At 36.7% G+C, this 26,623-nt stretch overlaps 1 protein-coding gene across 2 annotated transcripts in view; it reads right to left on the minus strand.

Annotated features, from left to right (window-relative positions):
- The window catches only part of SNTG1 (syntrophin gamma 1), a 333,984-nt gene that overhangs the window by 189,839 nt on the left and 117,522 nt on the right, over positions 1–26,623 (minus strand). For both annotated transcript variants that reach the window (XM_060198528.1, XM_060198531.1), the window contains 3 exons: positions 21,253–21,355; positions 6,399–6,481; positions 13–143 (listed from right to left, as the gene is read on the minus strand). In XM_060198528.1, the coding sequence (XP_060054511.1) occupies positions 13–143; positions 6,399–6,481; positions 21,253–21,355 (317 nt within the window). The remainder of the gene's footprint in view (positions 1–12; positions 144–6,398; positions 6,482–21,252; positions 21,356–26,623) is intronic.

The raw sequence follows: 26,623 nt of genomic DNA on the forward strand, positions 1-26,623 counted from the left end.
ATATGAACTCACCTACTCAAGTCTGTCCCAGGCAAATACTGAGAGAAGCGTGAATGAAGTAGAGGGATCAGTCTAAGGTCACACCATCGCTTTTCCCACCTCAAACCTGGAGATGTTGGCCATGAGGAACACGATAAGGTGTCCTGAAAAGAGTACAGACATTTGTGTTCTTACTTTACATCTTTCTGTGAGTTGAATTTCTTTTGTTTCTTTCTTTTTTTTATTTGTTTGTTTTATTTTAAGACAAGAAGATATAAAGACTGGAGCACTGATCAGTTCTGTTTTATAGCAGTGTGGGGGATTGTACATGGGGCTTTGGATCCTCAGTCATGATACTTTTATTGTGTAGTCAATATGCTTTGTATGCCATCTGTGGATTGAGTTTCTATGCCACACACTATTTCCTCTTGGGAAAATTTTCCCCCTAGGTAACCAAAAGACATTTATTGACTACTACAAGAAAAAAATAATAAATTCAATGATAATAAAAGTACAAATTAACTTATTTTTTCTGCATGAATGAACAACAGATGAGTAGTTAAGAAAGTTGTGGTATATAAACAGAATGGAAAACTATTCAGCTATTAAGAAAGAAGTCACCTTCTCCATTTTATCTTGGATGGAGCTTGTGGAAATCATTTTAAATCACATATGCTATAAAGAGAAGAATGAATATTAGATGATCTCACTCATAGGCAGAACTTGAGAAACAAGAACAGCAAGGAAAAGCACAGAGGAAAATATGGACTGAGTTTGGTGCATTGCATCAAAGTAAAGGACTCTGGGAAGGAAGAGGGAGGAGGGGATTGAGGGAGGCACTTTGAGGTCCTGGTACCAGAAGGTGGAATAAGACCTAGGCTAGGGGTGATAGTGTTTTTCAGACACCTGTTGTGGTGAGACAAGAATGTGTACCTATGTGTCAACATCTCTACTATACACCATCAATCTCCCTATCCCAATATTACCACAATTTCATGAGGTGGAAGGAAATTTCAGAATTGGTGTAACATTTTGGCTGGAAGAAAAGTTCAAGACAGGATGAATTGGGGTCTTCCTAAACCCAGTTGGAAGCAAAGGTGTATTTATAAATTAAAAAGGAAAAACTTGCCTGGAAAAAAAAAAGATTGTGAGCCATGGAATCTCTACATTAGAGAGTGCTAACAACTGGGGCCGGGTGGTGGTTCACCTGGTTGAGCATACCTGTTACAGTACACAAAGACCCAGGTTTAAGCCCCCCCCCCCCACTCCCCACCTGCAGGGGGAAAGCTTTATGAGTGCTGAAGCAGGGCTGCAGGTGTCTCTCTGTCTCTCTCCCTCTCTATCACTCCTTCCTCTCTTGATTTCTGACTATCTTTAGCCAATAAATAAATAAAGATCATTAAAAAGAAAGAGTGCTAACAATGGACTGGGAAGGAGAAAACAAAGTGACACAGAAGTGAGTTAACTTGAGAACATGAACGATAAATTAAAACTGTATTGTAGTGCAATAGTACCTGACAAAAATAAAAATAAGTAGTTTGTTTAGGTACCGCTATTTTCTGAGTATTTGGCTTGACAGTAAGCACCATTATAATAGTTTCTAGTTTATCAGTAACTTGTAAATATTTTTAGCACAATGAGTGGTCTTAGAAAATTTTTCAATATTTTTTCATCATCTAAATTTTATGGTTATAAAAATTTTATTTATTTATTTATTATTGGATTGAGACAAAAAGAAATTGAGGTTGGAGGAGAGATTAAGAGAGAGAAAGAAAGAATGAAGCTTTCCCCCTGCAGGTAAGGACCAGGGACTTAAACCCGGGCCCTTGCACACTATATTGTGTGTGCTCAACCAGGTGTGCCACCACCCAATCTCTTATTTTCTCATTTCTTTGCTAAGTCTACAACTTCTGGCTTAAATTATATGTGTTTTAAGTCTCATTAGAGGTTACCATTTTTCTATATATTAGAAATGACAAATATTTAAATAAAATTAGAATTTTCAGTTGATATTGGTACATGCTTTCATTATGTCAAATTGTACTACTTTTCTAGTCTTTTTCTGTAATAGTAGTTTAGAGTTATTTTAAATTATATATAAAATAATTAAAAATAATTTGTTTTATGGCTCCTAACTGCTTTTCAAAATATTTATTGTTCAATAGCAAAATGCATTCTGCTGTTTATACAAATGCCAGCCTATGATGTCATCTATTTAAAATGTACATCAATTATGCTAAAAAATATAACAAAGTTTTGGGAGGTGGGTGGTAGCTCAGCAAGTTAATTAAGCGCGGTGGCGCAAAGTGCAAGTACCTGTGTGAGGATCCTAGTTCGAGCCCCCAGATCCCCACCTGCAGGGGAGTCGCTTCACAGGTGGTGAAGCAGGTCTGCAGGTGTCTATCTTCCCCTCCTCTCTCAATTTCTCTCTATCTTATCCAAAAAGGATGACATCATCAACCACAACAATAACAATAATAACTATAACAATAAGACAATAAGAACAACAAAAGGGAATAAATTTTAAATATATATGTAACAAAGTTTAAAATTAATGTTGTTCCCAGTACCGCTAATAACATAGATGGAAAAAGTACCATCTACATAGTCCTGTTTTAAAATAGAAACCTTTGCCCAAATATAGCACACTTCAATGTATACTACCACAAAAATATCAACAGCAATTACTTTACCAAAATAGAACTGCATACTGGGCACAGCTATTGCTAATTATCTGGCATAGAAATTATTCACAAAGGTCTGTGTTTTGAAAAATGTTTCTGAGAACCTGGTTAGTCGTTTACCTAAATTTAGCTTTTGTGGTGAGCACATAGAAAATTCCTTTAGATAGGGATTTGTTAAACAAATTATTTAACTCAAAAATTAGGTAAATTAGGTGAACCTTGTATATTCCAAATTGGCAATGTGACATCTTTGAAGAAGGGTTTGAGTCCTCAGTCCTCACTTGCAAGTTAAAAGCTTTCAGGGGTAGTGAAGGAGTACCACAGTTTTCTCTCTTTCTATCTCTTTTAATTTTTTAATTATATTTATTTATTTATTAGATAGAGACAGAATAAATTAAGAGGAAGGGGAGACAGGGAACAAGACAGATAGATTGTTGCAGCATTGCTTCACCATTTGTTATGCTTTCCTCCTGCAGGTGGGGACAGGGGGCTTGAACCTGGGTCTTTGGGCATTGTAACAGCACTCAATCAGTTGTGCCACCACCTGGCCAGCCCCTCTCTATCTCTTTCTACCCTCTCAAATTATGGCTGTCTCTATCCATACATATTTTTTGAGAGAGTAATTAAAGTGCAGGAACTGAAAATAGAACTATATGGGTTCAATATAAGTTAAGAAGTTAGACAAGCCAGGGAAATGAATGTTTCTCTAAGAAAACTGTACTATGTACATATTCTGAATTTACACTATTCAATTTTACTCAGTGGTGAGCCTAAAAATAAAAGCAACATCATTTTGACTACTCTCAATTTTATTTTCATAGCAAATATCCTCCATAATTCACTTTTGAGTCAAAGTGTACACAAGATAAAGAACAAACATCAGTTAGCACTGGTGTGTGAGTCTATATGAGATAATAAGGCCTAATATCATGTATACAACGGAGACTGTGCTTAGTCTGCACTATTTTCGTATTTGTTGAGTCCAATTAAGTCAAATGTTCAAAATCCTACATGGCTTTTATTCTCTTACACTATAAACCTAATACCCATTGTTTCCTTTCTTCTTGTATGACATTTAATTTTCTAATTTAGTCTACAAATCAAGATTTTTTTAAGTTTAAGTTCATTTGGGATCCATAATTAACTTTACTACCAGAAGGGCGTACACTTATCTAAAGTGCCATATAATTATCTTCTTTATTATTTAATAAACTTGATTTAAATTTATAGGTCTTGGTTCTTACTCTGTAAATTAGGGGTAGAGAAACTTTGTTTTTGCCATGGACCATAAGGATATTTATAATAACATTCACAGATCAAACAAAATTATCATCTTAAAAATGAGCACTTACCATTACTCTGAAAAAGCTCCTAGATTTGCTGGATGATTTAAAGTCAAGTCCCACCTGAGCTTGTTTTGGCAGGGACAGACTAAATATTTTTCAGGGCCATGCATACCCATTCCTGAGTACAGCTCACAATCAATATCAATAACTTCCTATTACTGAAAATTTTTCATTAATGTCCACATGTTCAGTTTATTTTTAAATATCTACGTAAAACATGTTTCTTAAAAATGGGGAGATAACAATCCAATAATAAAAATTCATATTTTTTAAAAGTGTGTGAGTGGGTTTATTAGAAATGGGTGTTCTAGGATTGCTGAGTCATTTTCTTGCTGTAACTGAAGCTTTCTAAAGAGCACCACATCTAGTAGTCATTTAGAAGCACAATTCATAAAATAAATGTCACCAATATTTTTGTATGACATTGGAATGAAAGAAAGCAAATCAGAATGTTTCTTAACCATATACATTTGATTCTGATATTTCTGCTTCGCAGTGGTATAATGAAGTTCAAGGGTGTAAGGGCAAGGATTAGAATGTCAACATTACCATGAAGCTAAATAACATCTCTTTCTTTAGAACTAAAGATTGGAAGTTTTGGATATAAGTGGGCATGTAGAAGGAAAGTACTTAGGATGAATCTGTCAGGACTGAAGAAAGCAACAGATAGGCAGGAACAACCTAGCTGCAGTTATGAACAACCACCATATCAATTCCAAGACCCTACAAAGATCTGCCCTTCTACTCTTATCATTAAATCTTTGACTAAAAATTTATAGGATTGAGGTAAAACCCTGACTCCCAGACTGAAGCTCTTTACAAGAGTCAGCTGGAAGTGGGGCAGCTAACACTCAAAAAGGTGGGGCAGCCCAGTAAAGATTTGAAAGGCATTAAAAGAATCAAAATCATTTCCACTGGAAAGGAAGAATATAAATAAAGCAATTAATAAAATAGGAGCTAAATATTAGGATGGAATCTGTATAACTGAGGAGGGCTAATGGAAGCACAGCACTCACATATTCATGTTTCTCATTAAGAAATTAGTATTCACATCATTCAACTACAAAGTTCAATACTACTTGACAATTGTTAACTAACAACAACAATAAAAGAAACCAAATGAAGTCTAGTACTGTTGGAGAGGTACAACAAAGATCATCTAAGAAGAATTAAAATGAAACTGAAGATGTTTAAAGTAGTACATTTTAGATCAAATGTTGGACCTGGAGGGTGAATTATACAAGAAGCAACATACTTTATATACCTTAATGTCAAGAATATAAAAATAGAATTCTTCTAAAATTCATTCTACTACTCTGTGTTTATAAACACAGAAGATATTTGTTATTCTTTTTCTTAAATATTTATTTATTTTCCCCTTTGTTGCCCTTGTTTTTTATTGTTGTTGTAGTTATTATTGTTGTTATTGATGTTGATGTCATTGTTAGATAGGACAAAGAGGAATGGAGAGAGGAAGGGAAGACAGAGAGGGGGAGAGAAAGACACCTGCAGACCTGCTTCACCTCCTGTGAAGCGACTCCCCTGCAGGTGGGGAGCAGGGGGCTTGAACAGGGATCATTAAGCCGGTCCTTGCACTTTGCGCCACGTGCACTTAATCCGCTTCACTATCGCCTACTTCCGATATTTGTTATTCCTACCTATAATCAGAGAGAATTTTATGCCCTTTAATATGTAAATGTTTTGGAGGATGAACTACAAAATGTAGCCAAAATAGTTTAAAAAAGAAGAAAGACTGTTTAATCCAAAATTTTAAAAATAAAATAATTTATAAATAAAATAATTTATAAATAAAAAAATTTAAAACATAAAAAAACTATTAAATATATATGAAATTACCATGGCAATATTTTCAGTTATTAGGTACATAGTCATTGCATTTTAGAGCACTGCGTAGATTAAATTTTCTCACTTTGTATTAATTACTGGTATACTTGGAGATTGCTAAGAAATTCTAGCAAACATTAATTAAAGGTCTACTTTCAATTAAATAACTTCAAAAGGAAATTATAAAGATCACATCAAACTACTTGGAACATGATATTTCATATAATATGCAATGTTATAAAATTAATAATATGATGTTAAATGTTGCCTCTCAAAGTAAGAGGACTTTACAGCATACAAAGAACTTAATACAAAACTGAAAATATAAAACTTGCAGAACAAAAACCTAATTTACTTCTTGTTATCTTCTTTGGCTATCATAATGGTTCAATGAAGAAGCAAGAAATAATCTCAAACACAACAGAGAAACAAAATTTAGTGTCAGTTTTTATAATATGCCTAGAACACATCTATACCTATAGGTAATCTTTTTGGGCTTTCTCTCTGTTGTCTCATTAATCTGAACTATGCTGCAGTATCTTACTGTATTGTTGGGATGATAGTTGAGATGCAAACCACTGTCACAAAGAGGAGAAGAGGTGCCACTGCTCTGGTCACTTGGAGCACCTAGAAAAGACAAAATCACAACAAACACTGGTTAGAATACTGAGCTAGTCTAGACTGCTGCAGTCTACATTCTACATTTCAGTATACTCAGTGACCGTAACTAAAGCCACTAGTGAAGTAGAATATTGTTTAAGTGACACCACAGAGGTTTATTATTATTATTATTATTATTATTATTATTTTGCAAGCAAGTGAAATAAGTAAAAATGTTGTGGCATTAAAAACCATTTCAAGGGATCATGTGGTGGTGCACTTAGTGAAGCACACATATTACTGCGCCCAAGGACCCAGGTTCAAGCCTCTGGTCCCCGCCTGCGGGGGAAAGCTTCACAAGTGGTGAAGCAGGACTGCAGGTATCTCTCTGCCTCTTTTCCTCTCTGTCTCTATCTAATAACAAATAAATATTTTTTAACAAACTATTCAAATATTTTACTTCTATCTTAAACATATCCAGTTTTTATTAAGGAAAATATAAATCTTATAAAGTATTGTCTAATTTCATTTTTCAAAGAAAGCTTAGTTTATGAACTTTAGATATAATAGTGGAGGACTTTGTCTACAAAGTACTTTTTGATATCATATTTCAATCTACTGGTAAATCCTATTTTTAGAAAACATAATTTTCCATAACTTTGTCTCTGTTTCTGTCTTTCTAAATGTTCTTGGCATATGCTGTAAATAAAAGTACCCCCCAAAGTGGGGCAAGATAGCATAATGGTTATGCAAAGACTCCAAGGTCCCAGGCTCAATCTCCCAAAGCAAAGCACCATTGTAAATCAGAGCTGAACAATGCTTTGGTTAAAAAAAAAAAAAAAAAAAAGAAGAAGAAGAAGAAGGAGGAGGAGGAGGAGGAGGAGGAGAAGGAGGAGGAGGAGACAAAGGAGGAGGAAGAAAAAAAGAAGGAGGAGGAGGAGGAGGAGAAGTAGAAGGAGAAAAAGAAAGAAAGAAAGAAAGAGAGAGAGAGAGAGAGAGAAAGAATCCTCAAGGCTGTTTAATTTTATCACATTGGAACAAATGGAACATTTTTTTTTTGCCTCCAGGGTTAATGATGGGGCCCGGTGCCACAGTGGGAATACACTTTTCCTGGCTGCTGATTTTTGTCTTTTTACTGGATGCAGCAGAGATAAACTGAGAGAGGAGGGGAATATAGAGAGGGACAGAGAAAGACACCTAAAGACCTGCTTCACAACTTGTGAAGCTATCCCCCTGCAGGTGCAGGGCAGGGGCTCCTACCTAGATCCTCCTGCATGTCCTTGCCCATCATACTATGTAGCTTTACTAGATGCACCACTGCCGGCCTCCATCAAAAAATGTTTCATATAGGATTCTCATGGGAAGCACACTAACATCTTTTTTGAAGATTATTTATATATAAATATTTCATAGCTTTTTGAATTTAGACATTTAAATTTTGACCTAGTTACCTTTTATGATTTATGAATTTGCTAATATTGTTATATACGAGCCACTACTGTGACTTCAATTTATTTTTATTTTTTATCTTTATTTATTTATTGGATAGAGACAGCCAGAAATCAAGAGGGAAGGGGGAAATAGAGAATGAAAGATACAGAAATGCCTGCTGCCCTGCTTTACTACTCACAAAGCTTTTCCCCTGCAGGTGGGAACTGGGGCTTGAACCTGGCGCTTTGCAGGTTGTAACATGTGCACTAAACTAGGTGTCTCACCACCTGGCCCTGTGACTTCTATTTCTTAATGAAGTATACTTAATTTAAACATCAGAACACATAAATAGCATTCATATTAATCCATGTGCTCAAAACACATATCATTCTGTTCTCCTTTATTATGCTAAAATTTTGTAGTTTTCTTGGTGCAAAAGGTTAGTGAAATTTAGATAACAGAGCTGTTGCACATCAAGGGGTTCAAAGAAGGCAAAGGATGCAGGCAGCTTGTCTTCCCACCGAGTTATTCCTTTCTCACACTTCCTTTAACACACCAAGATCAATTCAGCATCTATCAGTGCCCCATGTCTTCATTGCTCTCCTCCCCTCATTGATGCCTTTTAAAGAAAGGCAAACGGCAGCGATAGAGCCAACTATAATAAGTCATATATAAGATCATCCAGGATTAGGGAGATGGCTCAAAACATAAAGTCACAGGACTTGCATGTGTGAGGGCCCAGGTTCAGCCACTGGCACCTCCATATGTATGAGCTGAGTAGTGTTCTGATCTCTGTGATTAAAAAATAATAATAATAAAACACATATATAACTCAGTGCTGTGGTGTCATTCTTTGTAAAAATAAACAAAATTGATATCTGAATCTATAGGTATAGCCAACCCAGATGTGTGAGTATAAAGAATAAATGTGGAATACATTTATTCATAAGAGAATAAAAATAAAAGAAAGATGTGGAATACATCAACAGTGAGATATTGCTCAGCTTTGAAAAGAGATAAAATTTGTCTTTTGCTATAACATAGATGAAATATGAGGGGAACATGCTCAGTCAAATAAAGAGAAATAGACAAATATGGGACAATCTTTTTTTAACTTTTGTTAAAAGAAGACTGAACTCCTTAAAGAGAGAGAGAGAGAGAGAGTTCCTAGGCTACAAACATAAAACAAAGAATTAGAGGAATCATCAGACAAGGTATGTAGAGAAACTCTCAAGATCCTGTAGTGAATCCAATAGAGTGCATGCATTAGCATATGCAAAGATCTGGGTCCAAACCCTCAGTTTCCATCTGCAAGAGGGAACTTATGAGTGGGAAAATAAGGCCACACATATCTCTTTCACTGTCTCCTTTATCTCCCCTTTCTCTCTCAAATCATCTCTGTCCTATAATGCAAAAAGAAAAAAAAATGGATTCACAGGGTAGTCACCAAGCCCTAGGACTAAGCCTAGTGGCAAATAAATGAATAAATAAAATCATGATTTTTCAAGAAGATATAAAATTTCAACCCAAAACAATAACGTTTAAGAAGATTTTTTTTTAAATGAGATACAAGGGGACAAAAAATTCTTCACTAAAGGACAGATGATTAAATAAGAATTCCAAATAGATTCTAGAGACGAATTTCATGTTGAATAAAATACATGCTATCATGGAGATATTAAGAAACTCAATCTTGATGTGGAGGGAGGGGAAGATGGCAGACTGAGAAGCTGCTGACAGCGTGTTCTCTGATCACATCTTCTGGAAACGGTAGGATTTTCTGCCTTTAGCAGGCCTGTCAATAAGGGGTGACATCAAAGAGGTGATTATAATTTAATTTGGGTTAAGAATTAGAGTAAAGGTGACACGGACTAGCGGGGCTCCAGACTTCCCAAGCGGCACTGGGCAAGGCGGGTGCGCCGGGCATTGTCCTCCGCCCAGGAAGGCAGCTCCTCTGCCGGTTGCAGAGCGCTGCTGGGTGGCAGGCAGAGGACCCAGAAAGAGCACTATAGCTCAGGGGCTTTCTCTTGGGAGTCTCCAGGGACCACAGCGACCCTGAGGGTGGATCCAAAGACTTCTTGAGTATGGCTCTCATTGGATCAAAGGACTTGGAGCTAGTTTTCATTTTCGAGAAATCCATTAAAAAAGTATGGAGGGGGGGTTTCCCGGAAGATGGCAGATGGAGAAGCTGCTAGCCTCTGAGCTCCAAACACATTCCCTGGAAACAATAGGATTTTCTGCCTTTAGGAGGCCAGCCAATAAGGTGTCATAGCGGTGACAAAGAGATGACTATAACTTAATTTGGGTTAAGAATTAGAATAGGGGAAAAAAATTCTTTTTTCTTCCTTTTAATTTTCAAGGATACATCCTTCCCCCCCCCCCATAAGCAGTCCCTGAGCACCAGCTCCTAGCAGGATACCCCATACCACCAAACAGGGTGGTTTTTTTTTTTTTTTTTAATTCACTGATACACATTTGAGAAGTTCCTTGCACTGCTCTTTAATTACAACTCTTTTTCTTATCTTCTCCCTTTTCTCTCTCTTGTCTCTCTCTCTCTTTTTTTAATCTTGTCATACACTTCTTTCTTCTTTGCCTTTCTGAATTTGTGAATTACTTTGGGGAAGAAATCTGACTCAGAGTGGACTCTCTATGTGTGTATCTCTGCTCTAGTACCCTTTCCCGTCTTGTTACCCCTAGAATATACAGTGGATAGTAGATTTGCATAACTGTCTATTCTTGCTATCCTCTCTTTCTTTCTCTTTCTTCACTGGGATTTGGTTACTAAATTTTCATGGACTGGAGAAATTGTTTGGCTAACTGGTAACGATTAAACTACTTCAATACTTACTTCAGTTGCTACTGTAATTCCGGAGGTTGGTGAGTGCAATTGTCATAAAGGTATTTAGTACAGTGTTACTTGTACTCAAGACACAACAACTGAGGAACAACAGAGCATAAAAAAAGAGAAACACATAAATAAAAAAATGGGTAGATTAAAAACAAATAAAACTGCTACTCCAATGAATGAAGACAAGAGCCCAGAAGAAACTACAAATCAGCCAGAAGTAACCATAGATAAGAAAAGTATGCAAGCAATAATAAACTTATTAATCACAGAAATGAAAACAACATTGGAGGAAAGGAATGGCAGTATTAGGGAAACAACAGTTGAGACCCCCAGGGAAAATACTGATTATCTTGAGGCAATGAGAGAACTGAAAGCTGAAATAGCTGTAATGAAGAAAGAAGCTGAGGCAAGGGAAAGCAGACTAACAGAAGCAGAAAACAGAATTAGTCAGACAGAGGATGAGTTAGAGAAAACTAAAAAAGAGGTGAAAGAGCTTAAAAAGAGATTGAGAGACACTGAAAACAACAACAGAGACATATGGGATGATCTCAAAAGAAGTAACATTCGTATAATTGGCCTGCCAGAGGAAGAAAGAGAGGAAGGGGAAGCAAACATTCTAGAAGAAATAATAGAAGAAAACTTCCCAGACCTGAATAACAGAAAGGATATCAAGGTGCAAGAGGCCCAGAGAGTACCAAACAGAATCAACCCAGACCTGAAGACACCAAGACACATCATAGTCACAATGAGAAGAAGTAAGGATAAAGAAAGGATCCTAAAGGCTGCAAGAGAGAAACAAAAAGTCACATATAAGGGAAAACCCATAAGATTATCTGCAGACTTCTCCACTCAAAATCTAAAAGCCAGAAGGGAGTGGCAAGATATCTATCGATCCCTGAATGAAAAAAGGGTTTCAACCAAGGATAATATATCCTGCTAGACTTTCATTCAAGCTAGATGGAGGGATCAAAACCTTCTTAGACAAACAACAGTTGAAGGAGGCAACCATCACCAAGCCGGCCCTGAAAGAGGTACTAAAAGACCTCTTATAAACAAGAACAACACTATAATACTTGCAATATATCAGAGCAAACAAATTTTTTTGAATAATGGCACTACAATAAATCCATAATATCAATAAATGTCAATGGCTTAAACTCACCCATCAAAAGGCACAGGGTGGGGGGTATGGATCAGAAAACATAACCCAACCATATGCTGCTTGCAAGAATCCCATCTGTCACAACAAGATAAACACAGACTTAAAGTGAAAGGATGGAAAACTATCATACAGGCTAACGGTCCACAAAAAAGGGCAGGAACAGCCATTCTCATATCAGACACAATAGATTTTAAATTAAATAAAGTAATAAAAGATAGGCAAGGGCATTACATAATGATTAGAGGATCAATCAGCCAAGAAGACTTAACAATTATTAACATCTATGCACCCAACGAGGGACCATCTAAATACATTAAGCATCTACTGAAAGAATTTCAAAAATACATCAATAGTAATACAATAATAGTGGGAGACTTCAATACCCCACTCTCACACTTAGACAGATCAACAAAGCAGAGAACCAACAAAGATACAAGAGAATTGAATGAAGAGATTGACAGACTAGACCTCTTAGACATTTTCAGAGTCCTTCACCCCAAAAAACTGGAATACACCTTCTTTTCAAATCCACATAACACATACTCAAGGATAGACCAAATGTTAGGCCACAAAGACAGCATCAATAAATTCAAGAGCATTGAAATCATCCCAAGTATCTTCTCAGACCACAGTGGAGTAAAACTAACATTTAACAACAAACGGAAAATTATTAAAAGACATAGAATTTGGAAACTAAAAAACATGCTCCTTAAGAACCACTGGGTCAGAGACATACTCAAACAGGAAATTCAAATGTTCCTGGAAACTAATGAAAATGAAGACACAACCTATCAAAATATTTGGGACACAGCTAAAGCAGTACTGAGAGGGAAACTTATAGCCATAAAATCACATGTTAAACCCCAAGAAGAAGCCCAAATGAACGACCTTACTGCACACCTCAAGGACTTAGAGGAAGAGGAACAAAGGAACCCTAAAGCAATCAGAAGGACAGAAATCACTAAAGTTAGAGCAGAAATAAACAACATCGAAAATAAAAGAACCATACAAAAGATCAATGAAGCCAAATGTTGGTTCTTTGAAAGATTAAACAAAATTGACAAACCCCTAGCCAGATTCACCAAACAAAAAAGAGAGAAGACTCAAATTAATAGAATTGTAAACAATGTAGGAGATATCACAATTGACACCACAGAAATCTAGAGTATCCTGTGAAACTTCTATAAAGAACTATATGCCACCAAGCTAGAGAATCTGGAAGAAATGGAACAATTCCTAGAAACCTATGCACTTCCAAAACTGAACCAAGAAGAACTACAAAATCTAAATGCACCAATCACAGACAAAGAAATTGAAACCGTTATTAAGAATCTCCCCAACAACAAAAGTCCTGGACCAGATGGCTTCACAAATAAATTCTACAAAACTTTCAGGAAACAGTTAGTACCCATTCTTCTTAAGCTATTCCATAAGATTGAAGAAACAGGAATACTCCCTTCCACCTTTTATGAAGCCAACATCACCCTGACACCAAAAGCTGATAGGGACAGAACAAAAAAGGAAAACTATAGACCAATATCTCTGATGAACATAGATGCCAAAATATTAAACAAGATCTTGGCCAACCGGATACAGCAACATATCAAAAAGATTGTTCATAATGACCAAGTGGGATTCAGCAAACTTAGCACCAAAAAAGCAAATGACCCCATCCAAAAATGGGCAGAGGAAATGAACAAAACATTCAACTGAGAGGAGATCCAAAAGGCTAACAAACATATGAAAAACTGCTCTAGGTCACTGATTGTCAGAGAAATGCAAATTAAGACAACACTAAGATACCACCTCACTCCTGTAAGAATGGCATACATCAAAAAGGACAGCAGCAACAAATGCTGGAGAGGATGTGGGGACAGAGGAACCCTTTTACATTGCTGGTGGGAATGTAAATTGGTACAGCCTCTGTGGAGAGCAGTCTGGAAAACTCTCAGAAGGCTAGACATGGACCTTCCATATGATCCAGTAATTCCTCTCCTGGGGTTATACCCCAAGGACTCCATAACACCCAACCAAAAAGAGGTGTGTACTCCTATGTTCATAGCAGCACAATTCATAATAGCTACAACCTGGAAGCAACCCAGGTTCCCAACAACAGATGAGTGGCTGAGAAAGCTGTGGTATATATACACAATGGAATACTATGCAGCTATCAAAAACAATGAGCCCACCTTCTCTGACCCATCTTGGACAGAGCTAGAAGGAATTATGTTAAGTGAACTAAGTCAGAAAGATAAAGATGAGTATGGGATGATCCCACTCATCAACAGAAGCTGACCTAGAAGATCTGAAAGGGAAACTAAAAGCAGGACCTGATCAAATTGTAAGTAGGGCACCAAAGTAAAAACCCAGTGGTGAGGGGTAGACATGCAGCTTCCTGGGCCAGTGGGGGGTGGGAGTGGGCAGGAGGGATGGGTCACAGTCCTTTGGTGGTGGGAATGGTGTTTATGTACACTCCTAGCAAAATGTAGACATATAAATCAGTAGTTAATTAACATGAGAGGGGGGAAATCAATTGTATGTCTCAAAGTTTCTCAAAAGACAAACTGAATCTTTTTAATATATAGGCTATGTATTTGATATGCGGATTCTCTCAAAAGCCTAGACCAAGTAGATTAGAAGCATCCAATAGCACAGCTATATACAAGATACTGGATACTGTACAGCAAGCCATAACAAAGGGACTTTTCAAAGTTAACCCAATTAACAAATAATGTGATGATAATATTGACTATCGTTTGTCTTTTTGAACCCTAAGACAGCAGGAACCTCACATCTCCACTATAGAGCCCCTACTCCCCCAAGTCCTGGAACCCTTGGATAGGGCGCACTTTCCCATATGCATCTCCCAATCCAAACCAAATAATATTGCATCCGCCGATCACAACCTAACCAACGCAATGATTGCCACCTCAACATGCTTCACCTCAGACTGTATCCAGAGACTTCACGTGTGGAATGACAACCCTTCAGCTTCATTACTCGGGTGAGAACTTTCCTTTTATAGTACACTCTAATTTCATCTCAGGTGGTTCACTTTCTAACAAAGTCCCAAAACCTAGATATACACCAGTTTCTGTGAGAGAGAGCTTATGTGCACACGTATCCATAAACTACTGCAAAGTATAGACCTGAAAGCAGAAGTACACTAGAGTTTGCAGTGAGTACCTCCCTAACACTTCCTCTCCACTATTCCAAACTTGGGATCCATGATTGCTCAACAAATTGTTTGGCTTCATATGTTAACTCTCTTTTCAATCACCAGGTTCCAGATGCCACCAGGATGCTGGCCAGGCTTCCCTGGATTGAAGACCCCACCAATGTGTCCTGGAGCTCAGCTTCCCCAGAGACTCACCTTACTAGGGAAAGAGAGAGGCAGACTGGGAGTATGGACCGACCAGTCAACGCCCATGTTCAGCGGGGAAGCAATTACAGAAGCCAGACCTTCTACCTTCTGCAACCCTCAACGATCCTGGGTCCATGCTCCCAGAGGGCTAGAGAATGGGAAAGCTATCATGGGAGGTTGTGTTTATTGGTATTGGGTGGTGGGAATTGTGTGGAGTTGTACCCCTCCTACCTTATGTTTTTGTTCATTAATCCTTTCTTAAATAAAAAATTAAAAAAAAAGAAACTCAATCTTTAGGAATGAATATCAGAAACTGAATAATAATTAATCATAATTTCTTGAATTAAAGAGAAAGAAGGAATGTATCGAGGAAAATGAAGCAACTAAATGAGAAATATTAGACATAGTTGGATGAGTAAAAATAAAGGTTGTGGGTGGGTCTATTTGGTGAAGAAAGAAAGAAAATAGCTAAAGAAGAGTCTATATTCAAATAAATATTATCTAAGAACTTTCGAAATGTTAGCAAAAACCTAGTCATAGATATTCAGTAAGATGAGTAACAATTTCTGAAGGCAAAACAACTTACAGTGTCATATTTCATTTTAACTTATCAAAAGTCAAAGTGATAAAAGATAAAGAAATCCACTCAAGAACACATCATCCTGAAAAATTATCATGCAGGTAGTTTAGAGGAAAAGAAAAACTTCCTCAAACAAAGTTAATAGAGTTAGCACTATCAGACCTGAATTTAAAAAAAAAAAATTGTACACGAAAAGAAAAAAAATAAGAGTCTCATGGTAGTGCAGCTGTTTAGAGTGTGAATTCCACAATGCACAAGAATGTAGGTTCCAGCCCCCAGCCCCCAGCCCCCAGCCCCCATCTGCAAGGGGAATATTTAATGAACACTGAAGCAGTGCTACAAGTGCGCCCCCCTCTCTCTCTCTCTCTCTCTCTCTCTTTTTCCTGCAGGGGAAAGCTTCATGAGTAGTGAAGTAGGGCTACACGTGTCTCTCTTTCACTCTCTCTTTTATTTCCACCCCTCTCTCTCCCTCCTTCTACTCAGTTTGTCCCTTAATCTATCAAATAAATGAATAATATAAATAAATATTTTAAAAACCTTTAAAAATAAAAAGAGGAAATTAACACAAATCCCTAACCAAGCTGAGAAACAATAATGCAGAATAATTGTGGACATAATGATGGCAAAATGAGATAGCAATAAAACACAAAAGTGGGAGAAGACATTAATAAAAGCAATAAAGTAAAATGATAATGACTGGGAGTTGGGCAGTAGGCAGTGGATTATGCATATGTGGTGCAAAGTGCAAGGACTGGCATAAGGATCCCGGTTCAAGTCCCCGATCCCCACCTGCAGGGAAGTCACTTCACAGGTGGTGAAGCTGGTCTGCAGGTGTCTATCTTTCTCTCCCTCTCTCTGTCTTCTGCTCCTCTCTCCATTTCTCTCCTATCCAACAATGATGACAACAATAACAACAGCAATAATAACTACAATAATAAAACAACAACAAAGACAACAAAAGGGAATAAATAAATCAATATTTTTTAATGATAATGAGTAAAAACCACAATAAGAAACCATTTCACACCAGTGACAAGCGCCTATATAAAAAAAAACTGGAAACAAGTCACTGGTGAGAATGTATAAAAAAATAAACTCTAATACTCTCTTGGTGGGAATTTAAAGTGGCCCAACCTCTGTGGAAAATAGTGTGGAGATTTCTCAAAAAAATTTAAAAAACAGATCCACCATATGATCTGGCAATTCCTCTCCAACACATCTATCCAAAACAAAAAAGCAATTAAAATATATACGTACACATATGCTCAGTAAAGCACTACTCATAATAGTCAAGAACTGGAAATAATAACCACTTAAGAGTGGGTAGAGAAGATGTGGAATACATCAACAGTGAGATATTGCTCAGCTTTGAAAAGAGATAAAATTTGTCTTTTGCTATAACATAGATGAAATATGAGGGGAACATGCTCAGTCAAATAAAGAGAAATAGACAAATATGGGACGATCTTACTCATATATACACTTGACTACATTCTTAAAACATTTCCTCAAACAAAAAGTTCAACTAATAACTAAATCAAATAAGCAAATTGAAGTTAATCCTATCTCTCTCCCTCTCTATATATATCACACACACATACACACATACACATACACACACACACACACACACACACACACCATAACTATATAACATAACCTCTTACCCTAAAAATGCAAACTTGATTTTGCAGCAAAATAAATAGAAATTGATATGCCATTCAAAAAGTCATTAGTAAGTACAACAAATGGACTTGATTAGCCAAACTAACTTGAAAAATTCCAAGATTAAATAATCTATCCTAACAGGGGCCAGGAGGTGGTACAACTGGTTAAGCACACATATTATAGTGCACAAGGCCCTAGGTTCAAGCCCCTGGTCTCTACTTGCAGGAGGAAAGCTTCACGAGTGGTGAAGCAGAGGTGCAAATGTCTCTCTCTGTCTCTCTCCTTCTCCCCAAACCCCTGTCAACTTCTGTCTCTACCCAATGATAAAAATAAATAAATAAAAATATTTTAAAAGAGTATCCATCCCAATCACATTTTAATAACATCACAATTTTACAATCAGTAATGAACAATGTAGTTTTGGTGAAAAACAGATGCATTAATCAAAGGAAATTAGAAAATCATTTTTAGTACTTGATTCCTACCTCAAAAACAAAAACATAAACATTTTAAAATAAATTAGAAATTTACACATAATGTAAATTCTATGAAACTTCTAAACAACAACAACAAAAAGAATAAAAATTCTAGGAAAAAAATAGGGCAATAACTTTCAGTCCCTGGAAGTAGACAGCTATTTCTTATAGAAGATACACAGAGCAATGATTTTATACAATAAAAACAGCACCAACATAAGATTAAGTAAGATTTCCTCGGGGGGTGGGGTGGGGGCAAGTGATAGTGTACCCAGTTAAATTCATATACCACAATGCACAAGAACCAGGATTGGAGACTCACTCTACACTGGGGGAGGGGTGTTAAGTTTTTTTAATCTTTATTTATTATTGAATAGAGACAGCCAGAAATCAAGCACGAGAGAAGGAGGAGGTAGAAAGGGAGAGAGACAGAGAGACACCTGAAGCACTGCTCAACCACTCACAAAGATTTCCCCCTGCAAGTGGAGGTGACCAAGAACTCAGAATGGGCCCAGTCCTTGCATTGTAACACATATGTTCAACCAGGTGTGCCACCAGCTCCACTCTCTCTCTCTCTCCACCTCTCCCTACCCCTCTCAATTTCTGTTTATCCTGTCAAAAACAAACAAACAAAAAACCAGAAAAAAGATCATTGGGGACAGCAGTGGATTCATAATGCTGGCAATAACCCTTATCAAAAGAGAGAGAGAGATATTTCATCAAATTTTAAAATTCCTGCAAATCAAAGATACTTTGATTTGGTTAAAATAATACATATAGACTGAGATATATATTTTAAATTTGTATAACTGAGATATGGATTTTAAATACATATAACTGGCAGTGGACTTCTATAGAGATTAAACTTTTGCAAAATGATAATATAAAATTATCACAATGGAAAAGTGGAGGACAGTTTCCAGCAGACACATCACAAAATAAAATATACAAAGGATCAATAAACTATGTAGAACAGCACATAATAAAAGCAAATCATCATTATTCTTCAAGAAAAGCTACCATTACATGCTGGACAGAATGACTAATTAATTACTATTAAGTGCTAGAAGAAATTTAGGGTAACCACAAATTCAAACACTGCTGGAGCAAGATAATGGCAAGTCACTGCATATCTTTAAGTTTTAGATATATGCTTTGTGGTTTGTTAAGTTAGTAATACATTTATTCTTAATTAATTAATTAATTCTTAATTAATTCCATTCCTAGGCATTTATAGCAGTGCTATGAATTTCTGAGAATTCTAAAAGTCCCATCAGACTGTTCATATAAGCTTTACTTGTAATATGGAATTCTGGAAGCTTCTGTTATATACACATTAATTTGAGCCTATCTATATTCAATATAATGGAATATTAAATATATGTATATATATTTTCTACTGAATATTTTAGATGTGGTTGTTCATAAGGAGAGAAGGCAGATTAATAGTACTACATACCAGGAAGTGGCAGGTACACCTGGTTGAGCAAGACATTACCATGCTCAAAGACACAGGTTCAAGTCCCCAGTCCCCACATACAGGGAGAAAGTTTAGGAATAGTAAAGCAGTGCTTCAGGTGTCTTTCTCCTTTTTCCTTCTATCTCTCCCCCTCCCTCTCAATCCCTCTGTCCTATCAAGAATAAAGAAAGATAGAAAGGAAGGTGGAGGAAGGGAGGCAAAGAGGAAGGAAGAAATGAAATAAGAAAAGAAAGAGGGGGTGTCAGGTGGAAGCACAGAAGATTAAGTGTGTGTGGCATGATCAGTTAGAGTCCCCAGCTCTCCACCTGCCAGGGAGTCACTTCACAGGCAATGAAGCAGGTCTGTAGGTGACTTTCTCTCCCCTATTTTCCCTTCCCCTCTCTATTCCTCTCTGTCCTATCCAACAACAACAACGACAATAAAAACTACAACGACAATAAAAAATGAACAAGGGCAACAAAAGGGGGAGAAGCAAATTTTTAAAAAAATAAAAAAAAAAAAGAGGTAAGAGCAGAAAGGAAAAGAATGGCTTCCAGGAGCATTACATTCATAGTGTAGACACTAAGCCTCAGCTGTAACCCTTTTATCAATAAAAGTAAAAATAGTATTTCAGTCAACAAGTTGGAGATGCTACAATGACACCAACCTGACTTCCCTGGACAGACGACCTGGAACCCCATCTCTCCAAAGTCCTGCACCACTAGGGAAAGATAGAAACAGGCTAGGGGTATGGATGGCCCTGCCAATGCCCATGTCCAGCAGAAATTCAACTACAGAAGCCAGACCTTCCATCATCTGCACCCCATAATGATCTTGGGTCCATGCTCCCAAAGGGATAAAGAATAGGAAAGTTTCCAATGGGAGGGATGGGAGAGGGAACTTTGGTGGTGGGAATTGTGTGGAAATGTACCCTTCTAATCCTATGATCTTGTGTATCGCTATTAAATCAATAAAAAATAGTAATGCAGAACTATTCCATTGTGAAAAGTTCTAAATTAAGCATCTCTTATGCTATATCAATTATGATAAGAAACAAAAATGCAGAACAATTGCATTGTGAAAAGTTCTAAATTAAGCATATATTATGCTGTATCAATTATGATAGGAAAATAAATCAAAAGTTGTTCTTGGTAAGTGTTATTTATAAAGGAGAGGCAAAGAGCATATAACATTGGTTCTGTTATTTGAAAGAGGGCAGAATAAAGACAAGTGTGTGGTTATCATAATCGATACTGCATTTCATAGCATTCCTATGATGTCTCCATTAAAATGTTTTCTTTAAGTTTGCTAAAGTGTTAAATATCTCATGTTTTATTCACAATGCAAAAGTTGATGCATAATTTTAAAGTAGCTCTAATGAAATACATTTTCATATAGCTTAGTGTTTCTTTCAATCTCCCTATTCTTATGAGAACCACTTCAACATGAGTGCTTTTTAGAAAACCCACCAGTCAAATAAGTTTATCATTTCCTAGTTAAATTACATTCATCGAGTATTATAAATACAATTTACTGAGACACAAAACATATATGACACTCATTGAAAAAAATGAACAATGCTTTTCAAATTATAGGCTATAAATAATTGTAAATGAGGTGAATACATTCTGAGATAAAAATATCACCTGTTCACATTTTGCAAAGGTTAATAGAATGCTTTGTAATAATAATTGTTTGTACAGAGAAAGAAATTCCAATTTTACAAAGAAACTCCAACTACTTTCAAGAAATAATGGTTTAGAAAGTAAATAGGATAGCATGAGCATTTTACCTATTCATAAATGCTTACATGCACAATCTTCATTCAGTGGGAGTTTGAGGAAAGCAGGTGCTCTTTTTAAAAATGACACTGTTAGCGTTACTTCTTCCCCAGCATTCCGAAGAACTTGGACCTGAAATAAAAATAAAAATAATATAATAATAAGTTAATTTCAGTAGAGTTGCAGAGAGTATGCCCACAGAATAGAAACACCCAAAAGATTATGCCTGAGAGGAGTTATATGAAGCAATAGGAAAAAATATATAAAACACCCAGAATCTCACATTTGAAGGAATTCACTGAGACACAGGTTGGTGCAGGAATGCATGGTAAGGAGCACAGGACAAACTTTCAAGAAAAAAAAATGCATCTTTAGCTAGGATTCAACAGAACCTGGTTGGAAACAAACTGTGCAGTCTGCTAGTGTAAGGACCACTTGCTGATTGAACAGCAGGAATCACTCTAGCTAAAACATGCAGGGAAGTCCAATTGTTAAAACTCACAAACATTTGGAAAAAAATGTCTGAGTTTGAATTCAGAACGTTATTATGAAGGGAATACAATATTTTAACCATAACATACAAACACAAATCAAGAATCACAGACATAATTTCTTCAAAGAGCTATAAGATTCACTAAGAAAACTCCAAATAAAGTCACAGGATATGAAAAACACTTTGGATGGACTTAAAGCTTATATAAAAGGCCTTGTATGTAGGATAAGTCAGCTTGAGAGAACATCAAGGCTAGAAGCTTAAAACACCATATTTCTTAGTGCAAAACTGTTGGAGAGGAAATGTTAATAAAAAATGAAGCAATTATCTGTGAGATGGCAGACTACATGAGAAAAACTGTGACTGTGAGGGTTATATGGATACCTGAAGATGAAGAGAAGAGAAGAGACCAGACAACATATTAAAAGAAATCGTAAAAGAAAAATTTCCACACCTGAGCAATGTTCAAATCATGGACATTCAGGAAGCTGATTTAATCCCCAAATTCCTGGATCCCAAGATGGTCCACACCAGGATACATCATAGTAAATCGAGGACAAGGTAATCATATTGCAGATTTTTACAGAAAGGAAGAATCCGACAGACAGAGATAGAACCATCATGCTTTTATTAGATTTCTCATCCCAAACCCTAAAGCCAAGAAGGGAGTGGAATTACATATTCACAGTATTAAAAGATAAAAATTTCAAACCACGAAGAGTCGATTCTACCAAATTATCCTTTAAATATAAGGAGAAAAACAAAAACTAAAATCTTCCCAAACATACAGAAGTAAAAGGAGTTAACTACCAATAATCCTGATTTATAAAAATTCTTATAGAGAGTCCTACATGAAAAGAAGTAGAGGAACTCCAACGCTCTATAAGCTGATCAGTGGTAGGATGGAGCCAGTAACAAGATCAAAAACAAGAGCAAAAAAAGAAAGCAAATACATTGGGGAAACAGAGGACAAAATGTACAATGCTATATAACCAATTATGGTAAGCCAAAACCAACTATCAAAGACATAGCTATTAGACCAGAAAGTCTAAAATCCCTGTCTCTTCCTCATCTAGGGTGGAATCTGAAGAAAAAATATTGGATGAGAAGAATTAGTAAGATATGGATGAGTATTAGAGGACCTCACATATAGGTTGAACTAGGGAGTCAGAGAAAACACAGGGTAAAATTTGGATCGGGGTGGTGGTGTACTACACTAAAGCAAGGGATTCTGAGGAGGGAATGAAGTAAGAGGCTGGTGTGTGTGTGTGTGTGTGTGTGGGGGGGTAGCCCTAGATTGGGTGAGAGTATTTTGCTGGAAATTTTTGCTCTTGTGCTGTAAACTACTAACGTCCCAATAAAATTAAAAAACAAATTAATTAATTAAATAAGTCAATTTCTCTAAAAGCTATTATCAAGATAAGTGCAAGAAACATTAAGAGAAGTAAAAATATATAAAGTGTTGACTATAGTAAGCATGTCTCAGAAATACATACATATATTTTTAATCTTGCACAAACTTGGAAGAAAAATAAGTAAAAATTAGTGAATCCAGGGGCTAGGCGGTAGGGTCATTAGGGGTGCAGAAGGTGGAAGGCCTGGCTTGTGTAGCTGCTTCTTCGCTGATACCATCTCCCCAGACAATGCCTTTAGCTCACCTTCATGTTAACTGTCAGGCTCAGGCAAATTTAGTACAGTCATATTATATTTTGGAATATAACAAAATAGAGTCCCTAGCGTTTTCCAAAATGGAGACCCCAAATCTCATCTGCTCTATTCTTACCTTTAGATTCCTGGTTATTAAACAATTTTTTCTGTTTTGTATTTTAATGATTTTCAGCCACCAAGCTGCAGATGATATTATAATGGCAGTCTGACTTCACTGGGCTGACAACCTCACCAATGTGACCTGGAACCCCACATCTTCAGAGCCCTACCCCACTAGGAAAGATAGAAACAGGCTGGGAGTATGGATGGACCTGCCAATGCCCATGTCCAGTGGAGAAGCAATTGCAGAAGCCAAACCTTCCACCTTTTGCACCCCATAATGATCCTGGGTCCATGTTCCCAGAGGGATAAATAATAGAAAGCTTCCAACGGGGGGGAGGATGGATAGGATCATAGGAGCAGAACTCTGGTGGTGGGAATTATCAATAATGATAATAAATGAGACAGAGTATGGGAGTACTGTTTAGAGCTATAGAAACCACATGTTCCTGGGTGAATCCCAGGGGACCACCCAGGACAGGGGTTCCAGGGAACTGAACTCTCCAGCTTTACGGAAACCATGAAGATGGCCAAACTGTAAGGTGTTCCAACTGCCATGGAGTGAGTCCCTGGTGAATAAGAATGAGGTCAGACCATCTTGAAGTTGAGAAAGTGGCTTTGATCTCACAACAAATTTCCCACTTTTAAGAATAAGTCTGGGGGAAAAAAGATGTCTGGAATCCACCCCCCACACCCCCACACACACACACATACACACTAGACTAAGGCTCTGTTTAAGGGACATTGGATGGTGCTGGGTTCTGCTTTGTATGTGAGTTGCAGCAGGGGAAGGAAGAGTGTTAAAGAAGAGAGGTAGTCCCTTCCTTGCTGCAGCTCATATATAAAATAGAACACAGCACAATCTGTTAGTCAACAACTGAAACCAAAACAGAGCAGTAAAACTAGGAGAAAACAAGTTCTGCCAACTAAAGGTATTTCATTATCGCTATCCAATAATGAACACCCAGAAGAGCTATAATCAGAGATAGAAACTAGGGAATGCATTGTCAAGAAATCTGATGAAATATAAAGCTCCTAATTAAATCTAGAGAAATGGATTAAGAAAAAAAATCCATAACTTCAAAGAATCACTTGATAGGAAAATTTTAAAAAAAACCCTTGAAAACAGAGGTACAGGGTGTGACAGGCACACTAAATGCATTCCAGTCTCAAATAGCAAGTCAAGGAAGTAGACCTACACAGGTAGAAGAGAGAAGATGAGACCTAGTAGACAAAATGACCACACACTTTGACTTCAAAGTAGGAGAAAAGAGCTTTAAGAAAAATGAAGAAACACTTCAAGAGATTGAAGACTTGTAAAACAGTGGTAAGTTTCAAAATCAGATGCTGAAACCCATAGCTCCCTTATGTCTTACGGATGAGAGATAAATATCAGCATACTGTTGGTATTGTCTGGAGTGGCAGGCATATGGTGTACATCTCACAAAGAGGTTCTCCTATATGTTGTGTACACCAGCAGCTTCCTTCCTTTATTTACTGGATATGCATATGTATGCGAAATATAAACATTATCTTATAGTCTCTAAATCACTATCAAATCACAGATACATATATGAAGAAATAGGAGACAACCTTAAACTGTGAAAGAGGAAGAAGAAATGACAGATACTTTTAAGTAAAGAATGATGAGAAAAGAAGTTTTCAAAAGGCTCTTTTAGTTCTATTTATATATGTATTTATGTAATATATATATATATATATATATTTATGTAGAGCACATTCAAACTGTGTATTTTAAAATGATGTAATTTACACAATATACAAAAGGTTGTCTGGAGACAGAAAATGCATAGGGTATCCAAAGATATATGAAAAGGAACATATGAAAAAAATCCTCAAAGTCACTGATGATCAGGGAAATGCAAATAAAAATAGCAATGAGATATCACTTTACAGTGGTGAAAATGTCACACATTCGAAAAGACAAATATCAACTACTGGAGAGTCTGTAGGAGATGTTCTGACATTGCTGGTGAGAATGTAAGTTCATTCACACTCTAGGAAAATCAGATTTATCAGAACTCTAGAAATGCACCTTCCTTATGACCCAGCAATCTCTCTCTTAGGGATTTACCCAAGTAAAACAAAAACATCTATCCAAAAAAATCATTGTATACCAATATTCACAGAAGCACAGTCTTCAAAACCCCAAACATGGAAGCAACCCAGATGACCAATGACAGATAAATGGCTAAGGAAGTTGTAGTACATATAAATGTGGAGTACTGTGCATCTGTCAAAAATGATAGGTCACCTTCTTTGCAACATCATGGCCAGAACTTGAAGGCATCATGTTGGGTGAGATAAGCCAGAAAGAGGAAAAACTTATACAGGATGATCTCACTTACAGGTAGAGTTTAAGGATAAAGGACAGTAAGGTGAAACTTGGACTGGGTGTGGTTTATTGTACCAAAACAAAGGAAGGAGAAAAAGAGACAGGATGAAGGAGCATTGGATCTTGTTGTACCTTCTAGAAGCCAGTCAAGGGAATTTAAGAGACTGTGCCTATATGTTAAAGACTATACTGTAAACCATTAGTGCCCCCCCCCCCATAAAAAGTCAGTGAAAAAATGTCATTTTTTCTCTCTAGTAACTTCTTTAAATATTTTTATTTTCTATTGGGTAGAGAGAAATGGAAGGGGTAAGGGGGAGATAGAGAGAGAGAGAGACAGAGAGACACCTGCAGCCCTGCTTCAGTATTCATGAAGTTTCCCCCAGGGCCCAGGGCCCAGGGTCTAGTATTTTTTAATCTTTGCTACATATTTTTGTTTTGTCTTGCTTTTCTTATCCTTCTTATAGTTGGTATCTATTACCAAGTGACCTATATCTTTATGAAAGGTAACTACTAAATGATCTTGCTTATCTATGCAATATGAAGAATGCAACACAGAGACTTGTTTTTTTTTTAAAAAAAGCAGATAAATTGTCACTTAAATTTTGTTAAAACTATGCTGATTATCCATGGGGAGAAAGGAGAGTTGTGTGTGTGTCAGTAAGTCGAGGTGGTGATAGATGTTGTATGGTACCATACTGTTAATAATGTTATGATCGTTTAAACCATTATTAAATCACTAAAGAAGGTTAAAAAATTATTCCAATGAGTCTTACCTTCACAAATG

Source organism: Erinaceus europaeus, chromosome 1, assembly GCF_950295315.1.
Source record: "Erinaceus europaeus chromosome 1, mEriEur2.1, whole genome shotgun sequence".
Lineage (NCBI taxonomy): Eukaryota > Metazoa > Chordata > Mammalia > Eulipotyphla > Erinaceidae > Erinaceus > Erinaceus europaeus.